General features: G+C 39.3%; 1 protein-coding gene across 2 annotated transcripts in view; it reads left to right on the top strand.

The window, feature by feature from the left end:
* The first annotated feature begins 737 nt into the window (after window positions 1-737).
* LOC126236091 (uncharacterized) overlaps window positions 738-14,202 on the top strand; it is a 61,464-nt gene continuing 47,999 nt past the window's right edge. For both annotated transcript variants that reach the window (XM_049945159.1, XM_049945160.1), the window contains exon 1: window positions 738-1,182. In XM_049945159.1, the coding sequence (XP_049801116.1) occupies window positions 856-1,182 (327 nt within the window). In that variant the 5' untranslated portion in view covers window positions 738-855. The remainder of the gene's footprint in view (window positions 1,183-14,202) is intronic.

Below are 14,202 nucleotides of genomic sequence, written 5' to 3' on the forward strand. Positions count from 1 at the left end.
CGAGTCTCGGTCGGGCACACAGTTTTAATCTGCCAGGAAGTTTCATATCAGTGTACACTCCGCTGCAGAGTGAAAATCTCATTCTGGAATATTGTTGTTATTTGTGCACGACTTATGCGACCCCATGCGTTAAAAGCGATTTGAACTTTAAACAACTGAGGAAAGTTTCAGTTGAGAGTTAACTGTTGCACAGAGAGATCAACGATTTCGTGATACCGTCACCCGAGTTCTTCATGGGCACAATGTAATCTAGGATGCCTCATATGCCCACAAAATTATTGGACATTAAATTACCTGGGATAAGAAAAAAAAAGAGAAGTTGAAGATCTTTGTAATACGTGCGTAATATTAGTGTATTATTTGGGTCCATTAATTAACAGTCCACTGATATTTAAAGTACATTTGTGTAAGGTATCTGAAATTTCCACTACAATGGAAACTTTTTTTGTTCTTGTGTTCTAATCGCATGTTGAAATTTTGTTGGCTGACGAGGTGTGTTTACTATTTCAATAAACAGTCAAAAATATCAACCCATTTTTCTGTGGGTTGTTACATTTCTAGGACTACTGACACTGTCATGAAAATCATTGAATTTTAAGCAAGCACTATTAAAGGATTTCGTTCTCGGCAGTTCTATAGTGGTAGTTCTCCTTTAATCAGAGTGTAATCTGCTGAAGAAGTCTGGTGTACGAGCAGTTATCTCTGCTTAAATTTGCAGTGTCGCAAGATGTCAACACAGTCGTCAAAACATTAATGGCCTTGAAACGTTTGTCAAGTTTGACGTTATTTTATGCGTTTGCCACTCACAGCTGTCAGAGTGTATTTGTTTGAGGTGTATTATAGCGTTCGTTGGACATGTCATCAGTACTCGAAAATGCCTATTTGCGGCATAGGCTGAGACAAATGGATCAGCTGTATCCGGAACCTTCAACATTTGGGCACTGTGACTGCACATCATATTCTTACTTTGCTCTCTCGTTAGTCCTGTTTGTGATGGGGGCCGTAATAACGGTGCTAGCTCTCGGAGACGCCGACGGGTACCTATTTTCTAACTTAGGTCACATGTGGCTCGTCGGGCCAATTTTTATTTGCTCTGGACTCATGATTGCAGTGAAAAGTATTTTATATCTCAGAAGAAAAAGTGTCATCCAGATGTTACTGCGGCAGCGAGCACTGTTAAGGGTATGTTCTATTTCTGTGTGTTGAGGTTTTGCAGATTCGCACCAGTAATAAAATAGTTTTCAGCCTGTCGACGATTTATGTTCCTGAAGTCTGATGTGTTAATATGAACAAATTCTGCAGTCATGGTTCATTATTTGAGAGAAAAAATTTAGAAATAGTGTTATTGACTTTGAAGGTTTTATTTTTTTTTTTAAAAAAATTGTGATTAATGAATGCTTTGACAATCTCACCGTTAGGGTTTCTTAGTTATTACTTAGGAGGGAGGAGGTGAAGTACAAGGGAGCTAATATGTGCAAGTGTTCAAGATAGGTGACAACACAGTATTAAATGCTATTTTCAACTTTTCATGAAAGAATTCATATTGATCATCACTATAATTCCATAGCAGTATCTACATACTGAAAATTTTAAATTACGGCACAGACCATCGTTTTCATAAAAAAATCTTTTTGTCATAACATATTCATTAGCTTTGTTAGCTCTCAACTGAACTATCAGCTTGCAACATAATGTGGATCTCAGGCTATGTTAGACATCAATCTCATCACCACAACTGTCATTTGAAAAAAGTCTAAAACAGAATGGCATCTTCAATACACACATCATCTCCACTAGACCAGTGTAGGTCTAGCACACAATATCATCCACAGTACCATCCAGAATACTTACATGACATGTTGTTAGAGAACACAGTTGCTATTAAATCTAGAGTGTAGAAACAAAAGCATTACAGATGCCAGGTGCATAACATATGCAATCACTCTTAAAATAATATGCCAGTGGCTCAACATGAGCTATTGGTGTCATGCCTACCATGCAGCTCCCCAAGTATAGTCATAGATCACAGTATGTGTGTGTGTGTGTGTGTGTGTGTCTGTGTGTGTGTGTGTGTGTGTGTGTGTGTGTGCGTGTATAAGTCTATGTATGGGTATTGATGGAACCCTATTTCCCTGATACTTCTCCTTTTATTTGGGAACTCTTCATATCTGTGTTTGTTACCATTATGGGTCCTGGCATTGTGGGTCACAAACACAGCCTTTCTAGGGCCCCTCTGCGAGGATTGGACTTCATCCACAGGAAGAAAGGTAGTTGTGTTGGATGGTAGTAGTAGTAGTAGTAGTAGTAGTAGTAGTAGTAGTAGTAGTTAAACATTGACTTGTGATAACTCAGTGTCTTAGACGGGGCATCTGAAATTATGTTGAATACTTCATTTTACCCTTAGTGTTATAATGGTTGTGTAGTACCATCCTTTGTCCAGTATGGTATTTCAAAGGCTTGATTTTTAGGCATTGAAGAGACTTCATGTTGCTACCCTTTATCTGCCTCCAGATGGCCCTCAGTCTCCTGTCAAAAGTGTCTATAAAAGATAGGTTTCCTCCTGTCAGTGGTTTTGGTAATTCAGGAGGTGAAGTCATTTTCCTGCCATATATAGCACTTTGCTCTGTGCTCTCATACACACAAGCAGATTTTGTAATGATCAGCACATAGAATTTGTCCTTAAGAATTAATACTGAAAAATGGTTCACTTTTAATTGTAACTGTATGTACATCCTCAATGGGAAATCTGGAACTGTTTGATTCCTTACTACGCTGTCTGTCAGACAGCAGCAAACAGTTAATAATATTTGAGGACTTCAGTATAGATTTTCTAAAGTATTCTGACCAGAAAAATGACCTAGAAACCTTATTTTCATCCTACAATTTGATCTCTGAAATTAACTTCCCAACACTGGTGGTGAAAGGCAATAGAACCCTAATTGACAGTGTTTTCATCGTTGAAACTCAGGGCAAGAAAATAACTGTTTACACAGTAACAAATGCTTTCGCTGATTGTGATGCACAGTTAGTTAGCATAAATAAGATAGGGCCTTACAGTATGGATACTCCTCAGTGGAAATCAGTTGGAGTAATTAAAGACTCCAGGACAAACGTGTCTGAGCACACTTCACAAGGATGACCTGAGATGAAATTTATAATGAACCAAATGCTAACATAAACTTTAATCTGTTCCACGATAAATTCATATTATTATTTGAACAGCTATCTGCATAAGCTAATCAGAAAAGGAATTGTACAACTATGTAAACAACCATGGATCACTAGTGGGATTGAAGTATCTTGTAAAAGGAAAAGAGAAATGTATCTGTTGGTAAGAACAAGTAGAGGGAACAAACATGAAAACAGTAAGAAGGTGTACTGAACTGTGGGGAAAAAAGCAAAATAGAAACAAAATGGTTCAGGTCAAGATGAATGGTCCAGAAAGAAGTAGTGCAATACAGAGAAGCCAGGAAGAGAAATGGGGCTATGGTGAAATAGTTAATGTTGGACTGTCAAGCGAGTGAACTGTGTTCAAAGCTTCCAAGAGCCATTTTTTTCCCAATTTGTATCTGTGTTGTGGTGTAACGTCTGCTTGCAACAGTGAGGTATATGGGAGGGATCTATGATGACAGTTGATTCTGCATGACTACTCTATTAGCAGCCAAAAGGAAGTGTCTTTTGATGACAAGGCAACAAGTCATCCAAATCTTCCATAGGAAAACACATTTGATGTTTCATATATGACATTAGCGACAGTATGTGTCTCATGATAGGAATCTCTTATTGACGGAACTTATTTGTATGACTCATAAGCGAGTGAGATATGCCTCCTTGCCCAGTATAGGTGGCTATGAAGTCTTTCGTGACATATTTCTTGAATAAAACTCTCTCGGTGTACATGCCACGTCAATTCAGGATGAAACTCCAAGCTTTCGACCACTACCTCCATGGTCGTCGTCAGTGCTAAAACTGACTGTCGTAAACTAGCAGGGCTCCCACTTTTTATATGCAAAGGACAGCTTCTGATTGCTTGGAGTACGCCATAGCAACGGTGATATGGCACATAGTGAAGTGGTGCCCTCTGCTTCCATAGATGTAGTTTCTATCCAGCGTTGCTTGCAGTGCCATCCCTTGAATCAGGAGGTAAAGTGCGGGAAGTTATCCTCTGCGATTTCTCTTTATCCAGTGCACTCTTCCAGGTGTTGCTAAGTGCATAGACATTGTCTCTGTTAAAATTATTATCGCTAAGTCTAATTTCGACAGCTTCCCGGATCACACAAGTCCCAGTAATTCAATGTGTGGGCTATTACTGTGGTTTCTTCAAATAAAATCTTATGCTTGTTAAGCAGGCTATGCTCAGCCACTGATTTTTCCAAATACCTGTATTTCAGGTGGCGTTGGTGCTCGGTGCAACGGTCGGCAAAGGTTCTTACCAACTGGCCCGTGTAATTCTTGCTGCATTCGCAAGGAATACTATAAATTCCCGGCACCCTTAAGTCAGGACTATCTTTGACTGGTCTCAACATTTCCTTAATTTTCCTAGGTGGTCGGAAAACTGGTTTAATTCCTTGCCTCTTTAGGACTCTGCCTATCTTGCTTGTTGTAGCACTGCAAAATGAAAGGCGCGCTATGTGTTGGTCCTCTTCTTGTTTATGGACGGCATTGTGTCTTACTTTCTTGGACAATACTGATTTAATTTCACCAGCAGAGTAACCATACCATTCCTCTTGAAAACAGTCGTCAAATGGTTAATCTCGGGACCGAGGTGGTCCTTGTCGGATCCGGGGAGCTGTTGAAATTAGACTTAGTGATAATAACTTTAACAGAGACAATGTCTATGCACTTAGCAACACCTGGAAGAGTGCACCGGATAAAGAAAAATCGCAGAGGATAACTTCCCGCACTTTACCTCCTGATTCAAGGGATGGCACTGCAAGCAATGCTGGATAGAAACTACATCTATGGAAGCAGAGGGCACCACTTCACTACACGCCATATCGCTGTTGCTATGACGTACTCCAACCAATCAGAAGCCGTCCTTTGCATATAAAAAAGTGAGAGCCTCGCTAGTTTATGACAGTCAGCTTTAGCCCTGACGACGACCATGGAGGTAGTGGTCGAAAGCTTGGAGTTTTATCCTGAATTGACGCGGCATGTACACCGAGAGATTTTTATCCAATATAGGTGTTTGCATGAATGTGAAAGTGATCACTCCCAAGGAAATGGAGAAAACATAATAGTTTGTCACATAAGCTGCGACAAATGAATGTGACGGTTTCACAATCACACAGTTACTCTGTACTGTGTCAAAACATATGTTTCTAAAGTTTTTGAAGTTTTGTTCCATTTTTTAAGTTTTGACTCATGAACTCCTTTGTTGTAACGTAGTTTACACCTGTTTATTTGTTGTTTTCATTTCTGTGAGATGTCTGTGTGATATCTCGCCTGCTCTCACTATTCATTACATTTACTTCTTACCACATGACTTGCATTCAATAACCAATGTATAGCATGACAACTGCCAAGACTACAGAAAGAGAACAAACATTTCAATGATTGAGAACAAACATTTCAATGATCGATCAGAGAGTTCATAATGTTGTGAAAGAAAAAGAAGTAAATGGCATGAGGGAGTTTTGAATCCGGCTCACCTGCTCGGCAGTCCAACACCAGGACCACTTAACCACAAAGCCATTGCTGTGCTAGGCTGCTGTTTATTCCTCTACTTCTTCTTGCATCATTCCCTATCCGAACTCCGGAGATGGGAACTTGCCCTTCAGTATATCCTCTCTTCTCGTTATCCGCCAGGCCTCAATCTCCGCTAATTTCAAGTTGCCGCCACTCATACCTCACCTGTCTCTCAACAACTTCTTTGCCTCTACTCTTCCACCTCGACTGACATCTCTGCCCAAACTCTTTGTCTTTAAATATGTCTGCTTGTGTCTGTATGTGTGGATGGATATGTGTGTGTGTGCGAGTGTATACCTGTCCTTTTTTCCCCCTAAGGTAAGTCTTTCCGCTCCCGGGATTGGAATGACTCCTTACCCTCTCCCTTAAAACCCACATCCTTTCGTCTTTCCCTCTCCTTCCCTCTTTCCTGATGAGGCAACAGTTTGTTGCGAAAGCTTGAATTTTGTGTGTATATTTGTGTTTGTTTGTGTGTCTATCGACCTGCCAGCGCTTTTGTTTGGTAAGTCTCATCATCTTTCTTTTTGGATATATTTTTTCCACGTGGAGTGTTTCATTTTTTTTTCCCCGCAGTTCAGTACACCTTCCTCCTGTGTTCAGTTTTTGATGGACTATCTAAACCGGGGGGGGGGGGGGGGGTGTTTGCGATGGGGGGGTTTCCCTTGTGAGAAAATTTATTAAAAAACCAGGGAACATGCACAGGTAATGTCAGAAATCAGTAATTCTGGCAACAGATTTAAGATTTGAAAAAAGAGACAGCATTGGTCGTATATTTTTTATACTATTGCAAAATCGATTTTCTGTCACTGTTCTATGTGATCGCCGTAAGCATAGTGACAACAGTGCATCCCAATTTAAGTTATACAATATAGCACTGAAGATGGTCACTCAGTGACAGAAAATCGATTTTGCAATAGTATAAAAAATATACGACCAATGCTGTCTCTTTTTTCAAGTATACCTGTTATCTGGTCGTTGTGCACAAGACAACATGGAGTCGCCAATCAATAAGATTTAAGATTGTGTGGAATGAGAGACAGGACAACTAGCTACAGAACAGGATAACAGCATTATTGAACTGAATGGAAGGGCTGTAAATGAGTCACAGGTAGCAAATATATTGAAAATCATTTCTTAAATATAGTAGAAAGTATAAGGACAAACAGTTACGGAGAAAAATCACTAAAATTCAGTCATATAAATGAATCACCTACTTATCCTTCCGAAATTAAGAAAATTATGTATTTTCTCAAAAATAAAAGCTCATCTGGTTTTGGTTGTTTTTCCAATAGACTACTAAAGATTTGTTCACTGTAAGAACTCCTGTCTTGTCTAAAATATGTAATGCATCATTAACTCAAGGCATTCTCCCAGAGAGACTGAAATATGCCAATATCAAACCACTCTTTAAGAAAGGTAACATTTTCCAAAATTTTTGAGAAGGTAATGTCTTGTAGAACAGTATCCCACCAGAGCAACAGTAATATCCTCAGCAACTCACAGTTTGGCTTTCAGTAGAGTTGCTCTATTGAGAATGCCATTTGCATATTCACTCACCAAATTTACGTGCATTAAGTAACAAAAAAGTTCCAGTTAGTATTTTCTTCTACCTATTTAAGGTATTAGACTGCGTGAATCACAATATTCTCCTACATAAACTGAAGTTGTATGGCATTAATGTTATAGCCAGCCAGTGGATGATGTCATACTGAACCAGAAGAGTGTAAAAAGGGCCATTCAATGTCAGTTCAACCAGGGCGGGCTCCAGCTCATAGTCTGATTTGACTGAAATTCAGTACACTAATTCTACCATGTGTGGAACACTCGTGTACAAAGTATTAGTTTCCCCTGCCAATTAGTTCCAGAATTATGACTTGTGAAAGAAGGTGGCATGACCCGGAAATTGCAACCCGCATCTGGCAATCTATCTTCAGACCCAACTTCAGGTCTTAATAACTTTGGAACTATTCCACACAGTTAAGTGAAATTTTTGCAACCCAGTAACATCGATTTAGAGAACACATTCCATGAATCAAAACACCAACAACATATTTCTGAGGGAAAATAAAAAATTCCAAAATGTGATGGAAAACATGTAATACGTTAAAAGGTACATATTGTAGGTGCCCTCTATGCCAAATACAGGGCGTTTCAAAAAGAAAGAGCAGATTTCAAACATTTATTTCTCAAAAACTACAAATGATAGAAACACAATTCAAACGTTTCTTGTCAGAGAAAGGTTCAAAGTTTTTCAATGGTCCGCGCAGAAGTTCCATGCAAATCCGCAGTGGCGCTGGCGTTTGTTTGTAGGAAAATGGCGACGACACCACAGGAACGATCATTTTTTGTGCTGCAATTTGCAAAGTTAGAGTCCATTGTTGGTGTGCAACGTGCATTCCGCCGTCAATTCAACAAACAGCCGCCTCGTCATAAGCAAATTTATGAGTGGCATCACAGATTCGTAGAAGATGGTTGCATCTGCAAGCGAAAAAGCACGGGTCGTCCACGCACATCGGATGAAAATGTCGAGCGTGTCCGTGCAGCTTACGAAAGGAGCCCTAGAAAATCCACGGCACGGGCAAGTCACGAACTAAACATGTCTAAAACAACGGTATGGCGCGTTCTGAGTAACCGTCTGCACATGAAGCCGTACAAACTGCAGTTATTGCAAGCATTGCGTCCTGACGACCACAACAAAAGGTTCGACTTTTCAACTGCAATTCTACAGGACATGGAAGAGGACAATTTTGCCGAACGATTAATTTTTTCAGATGAATCAACGTTTCACATTTCTGGTAAAGTTAATCGGCATAACGTACGAATTTGGGCGAGTGAAACTCCGAGGGACGTTATTCAACATGAAAGAGACTCACCAAAGGTTAACGTCTTTTGTGCAATTTCGGTAAACAAAGTTTATGGACCTTTCTTTTTCATGGAGAAAACTATCACAGGAACCATTTACCTGGACATGTTAGAAAACTGGCTATTTCCTCAACTTCAGGAAGATTCAAATCACTTCATCTTCATGCAAGATGGCGCCCCACCACACTTCTCTGAACCTGTACGACGGTACCTAAATAACACCATTCCAGGACGGTGGATTGGAAGAGCAGGAGCACAAGATCAATGTCATCGTCTGTGGCCTCCCAGGTCACCAGACCTTACACCCTGCGATTTTTATTTGTGGGGGTACATAAAGGACTGTGTTTATGTCCCACCTATGCCCGCTACTCTTCAAGAGGTACGACATCGAATTGTTGCGGCCGTGAATTCGGTAACTAAAGACCAGTTGCGTCGTGTGTGGCAAGAAATGAGATACCGGTTTGATATTTGTCGTGTAACAAATGGTGCTCATATTGAGGTACAGTTTTGATATTTGTTGTGTAACATTTGGTACTCATATTGAGTGAAGGACCGTTGGAATTGTGTTTCTATCATTTGTAGTTTTTGAGAAATAAATGTTTGAAATCTGCTCTTTCTTTTTGAAACGCCCTGTATAATTCACTCAAAAAGGGTATAAATTTTTTGTGGTAAGCTTAATGTGGCCTAAACATACACAGAACTCATCATGCCCATATCAGTCACAAACACTGAGTTACATGCACACGAAAATACAAACATTTGGAAAATTACCTGAAAAACATGGATTTTTCGAAGTGTGGTAGCATAAAAGGGACAAGTGGTATCCAAGCCAAATTTCACACACTGCATAAGTAGACCATAATGATATATATCTCAAAATTTCAGCATGTTATTGCAAGACATTTGTGTACAATAGAAGTTGACAGATGTATTTGGTGATGTGGCCATTGTTCCACAACACAATTTTGTAAAAACGTATTGTAAACTGTTCTGGCTCTTCATATCCTCTCCCACAACTGTTTAATCACTAAGCAACAACATATAGGCAGATTAACGCAACCTATTGTTAATGTTTACTGCACCTTAACTGCTAAAAACCAGTCGATTGTGTTTCGAACAGAAGTTCTCCCACACTTTAGCTACTGTACTCTGTACATTGAGTGGCAAATTGTACTGTCTTCCTGACACTGTGGTAGGAACTGGAACTGTCATAAGAATATGTTCAAAAGGAATCCAACATCTGTCTGCCAAACGTGGCCAATGAAATGATCTCACTGGTCCTGTTGGTGCCATGAAGTTCACAAATACATCACCTTCTGCTTCACAGCACTCTGCAACACATCCTAAGTACAATTTGTCATCATAAAGAGCAATAACATAGCAACCTGGTTGTATGTTGCTGCTTTTGCTTCTGAATCCTGAGACACACACACTGTGAAGACACATGTTGTGCATGAACCTATAGTTATAATCGGACAGTCTGCTCATTTGCACATTGTCAGAGTCCGCTGGAGAGAACTGATGATGGCTCCTTGTGTCTGCAACAATTTTAACATGTTCTAGTCTGCTTTTTAGCAACTCTTCGACTGATTTAAACATTTTGAAACATAGAATGATTGAATGCCAGAGATATTTTTCTGTACCCAGGTAAATAATTGGAGAGGTGTTAGAATGTGACCTTCTGTAGGGTTCTGCAGACTGGCTCGTGATACCATGCGCTTAATGGTAGCACCAATACCATCACATACATTTTTACCATAATTGTGAAAAAAATCCATTCTGTGTGAATATGAAAACCATGGTAATGTATGCATAAATTTTTGAGATTTTTACAGTTTTTGTACTGACTAGCTGCCCCATCACTGAAGTATTTCGCAAAATGTATGTGAGGCAGCTTGTTTTTCACGTATGCCATGACAGTGCAAATGTGGGCATGAACTGCAATGGCATCATGAATTAAATAGTCACTAAAAACGCACAGGTTCATGACAGACACATCACCTGATTCACCTCTATAGTAAATCGCAAATGGCTGGAGAGTTGCTTGACTGTTGTCCCAATGATATCCTTGGATGGCATCTTGAACTATAAATGCATAATTTTCAGAAAAGTCTAGTATTACTATAATTTCATCTTGTTTCAAATTATCCTTATAAAACTGGAGATAAGCCGATTGTGCTGTTGTTGTGAAGCTGTGTGTGGTCAGTTTGTCCGTTTTTTGACATCACATTTCAACAAAATCTTCCACTGTACTTTGCTTTGTTTCAAGACTTGTGCGATCCATGTGTGTCCATTGTTTATAAGAAACAAGTTCATCATCATCCATAAGGAGTTCACCATACAGTTTGTTATTCATGTGTTCTGCAAGATTTGCCTTACCAGGACACTTTTCACACCTGTGTATCATGCACTGCTAGGAACTGATGTCACACACTAGCAGCTTCATTGCACCTTTGTAATCCAGACCAGAATCCTTTATAGCAGCAAACATCGGCTTAGCATTTTGATGGGTCTCACATACACAAACATTGGGTGTGCCCCTTGCACTTACAGGCACAACCCATTTTGGCCGAAGATTGAAAAAAGATGATAAACCTACTTCGGTATTGGGATACTTTTCCTTGAATTCTACTTATAGTTCTGATATGTTGCATAGCAACAGTCTTTTTTGCATCTGTACACGTACATTTCCCATTTTCACCATTACATAGTCTTTTTTTCCAGGCATTATTCGGCTGTAGTCATTATTTTCATAAAAATCTGACACTAGCACCTTTATTTCTGAACTTGATTGCTTACCCTGAGCCAGTTGTGGAAGCACTCCTTGGGTTGCTTTTATTTTCCTAGCTTGCTTTACCATATATGTAGAAACATTGAATTCCTTTGCAGTGTAGTCAATAGACCAGCTGGAAGGTGCAAGGGTAAGAATAGCTACTTTTTTTGCCGTGTGGATATGGCACATTTTTCTTTCAAATCATGCACAATTTTGTCCAAATCAGAGCATTTCTAGCATGATTTCTGTTCCTTTGGAGCAGATAGTTCTTCCTGTTCCATCATTAGTGTGTCAGCTATTTTGTGTTTTAATTCCATTTGAGCTTCTTGTAGTTTTCTTCTACCATAGCTGGGCCTGTCTCTTTTCCCAACTTTGTGTGTCTTCATGGGAGACAAACCAAGAGCAGTCACTGAAGTATTTAATTGCTCATCCGCTGTGGTTGTAGGTGGCTGATACTCTTCGTCACAGTCATGTAAATTATCAGAATATTCTTCATTTTTTAGCAGTGTAACACGCCTGGAACATAACTTTTATCCTGGTTTCATGTTAAGTCCCATGCACTAATTCACTTCCAATACTGATTTTATATCAATTTCTGTGAGGCTACACTTCACTGTCTTCTTATGAATTCGAAATGGATCAAAACAAATTCTTTGTAGGAAAGAATACTTGTCCAGAAACACTTTCATATGATGATAACAAACACTAAAGTTTCCTGGAACTGTACTTGTTGTGCCCACAGGGTGTATCCAGGATCTCCATAGCAACAAATCTTGGTCCGATTCATCCAGATCATACAGTACAAAGCGAATGCCACATTTTGTTCCATATGTTGTTTTATGACATTCAGATGCTTGTGCTCTACTAATACTGCAACTTGTTTGAACAAAAGCACCACTAGTACACTCTTCTGCTTCCATACTGACTTTCCACAACAGTACTGACCAGTCTGAACTAGAATCTTAAAAACATGAGTAACCTGTAATTCTTGCTTGTTTCCATTATTGCTCCTGCCTAACAATGACTCATTCTGTCCCTGAAAACTACCATTGTTTAACTTTGTTGCCTAATGGTTCCCAACAATTGCTGCAGCTTTATCTGAAACAAGCTGTCTGCATCATTACTATTACTTGCTATATCGTGTTAAAAGAAAGGTAACCAAATACATCTGTCAACTTTTATTGTACACAGATGTCTTGCAATAACAAGTTGAAATTTTGCGACATATTATATTATGGTCTACTTATGCGGTGTTTGAAATTTGGCTTGGATATCACTTGTCACTTTTGTGCTACCACACTTAGAAAATCCATGTTTTTCAGGTAATTTTTCAAATTTTTGTATTTTCATGCGTATGTAACTCTGTGTGACTGATACGGGCAAGATGAGTTCTGTGTGTGTTTAGGCCACATTAAGCTTACCACAAAAAAATTCATACCCTTTTTGAGTGAATTATATTTGGCATAGAGGGCACCTACAATATGTACCTTTTAACGTATTACATTTTCTCAATCACATTTTGGAATTTTTTATTTTCCCTCAGAAATATGTTGTTGGTGTTTGGATTCATAGAGTGTCTTCTCTAAGTGGATATTACTGGGTTGTAAAAATTTCACTGGACTGTGTGGTATAGTTCCAAAGTTATTAAGACCTGAAGTTGGATCTGAAGATAGATTGCCAGATGCGGTTGCTATTTCCGGGTCATGCCACCTTCTTTCACAAGCCATAATTCTGGAACTAATTGGAAGGGGAACTTAAAATTTTGTACATGAGTGTTCCACACTTGGTAGCATTGGTGTGCTAAATTTCAGCCAAATCTGAAACTATCAGCTGGAACATTTTCTCAAATTGGTTGAATTGACATGGAACGACCCAAAAGTTATACTTGGTAAATTAGCCAATACTGTTCTGGAAACCATTCTAGCCAGAAATTATGTCCTTGCATGAACACCACCCATACCAGCCTGCTGATGCAACTGGAGAACCCCCCCCCCCCTCATTCGTCTTTGGTCTTGCTGAAGAGGAGAACAAACCCCCCCCCCCTCCCCTGGGACGTCTTCCTCCTGTATTTTAAGTGACTCTCACACAAATAACAGTTAATGGGAGAAAGGGGTAGAAGTACTGCACCATAGAAAGATCCAGGCATTCTCATACCCAGCTATGTGGCCCATCAAATGCAACAAAAATTAAAATCCATCAAAGAGAAAGAAAAGAAATTATATAAATGAAAGACCTATTTTGTAGTGTCATTTGACCTTATTCCCCGTATTAGAATAGTATGGATATAACACCAGTCCTGTGGGAAACTACGGAAGAAACAGTGATCCAAGCGAAATGGCTTTCACTTTTATTGCCCCAACTCCCCTCCCTTCTTTTAGCACTAATACAATGTAATTGTAATAAATATTCCTGCTATATAGCTGAACTCACTGATGTTCCTCGTCTTCACCTTGTGTGTTGTACTGCAACAATCATGGTTATTGGAAGATCACCTCTTACAATCAAAAGCTACCAATTACCACTATTGTGGGACCAAATGTATTGTCTTCCTTGTATGTTCATAACTTCTGTTTATTCTGTAGTTCTATAACACAACAATCAGCAGGTCATCATCTGCAACTGCCCCTTGTGTAAGACATGGTATGTGTGTAAAATCATGGTTACTGTTTTTGCCCTACAAAATCCTATGTTATGCCCTTAAGCAGAATGTATCCCACCCACACACATCCAGAATTATATCTGGATAACCTACTGCTGGAAATGCTGTACAACTTTTGCTTTGTACAACTGTAGTTTGAAAACAGACTGACATGGTTACTACACATAAAGCAGATCAAGACAACTTGTATATCAATATCAGATTCCATGAGATTTATTGG

This window comes from Schistocerca nitens, chromosome 2 (genome assembly GCF_023898315.1).
Source record: "Schistocerca nitens isolate TAMUIC-IGC-003100 chromosome 2, iqSchNite1.1, whole genome shotgun sequence".
NCBI classification, from domain to species: domain Eukaryota; kingdom Metazoa; phylum Arthropoda; class Insecta; order Orthoptera; family Acrididae; genus Schistocerca; species Schistocerca nitens.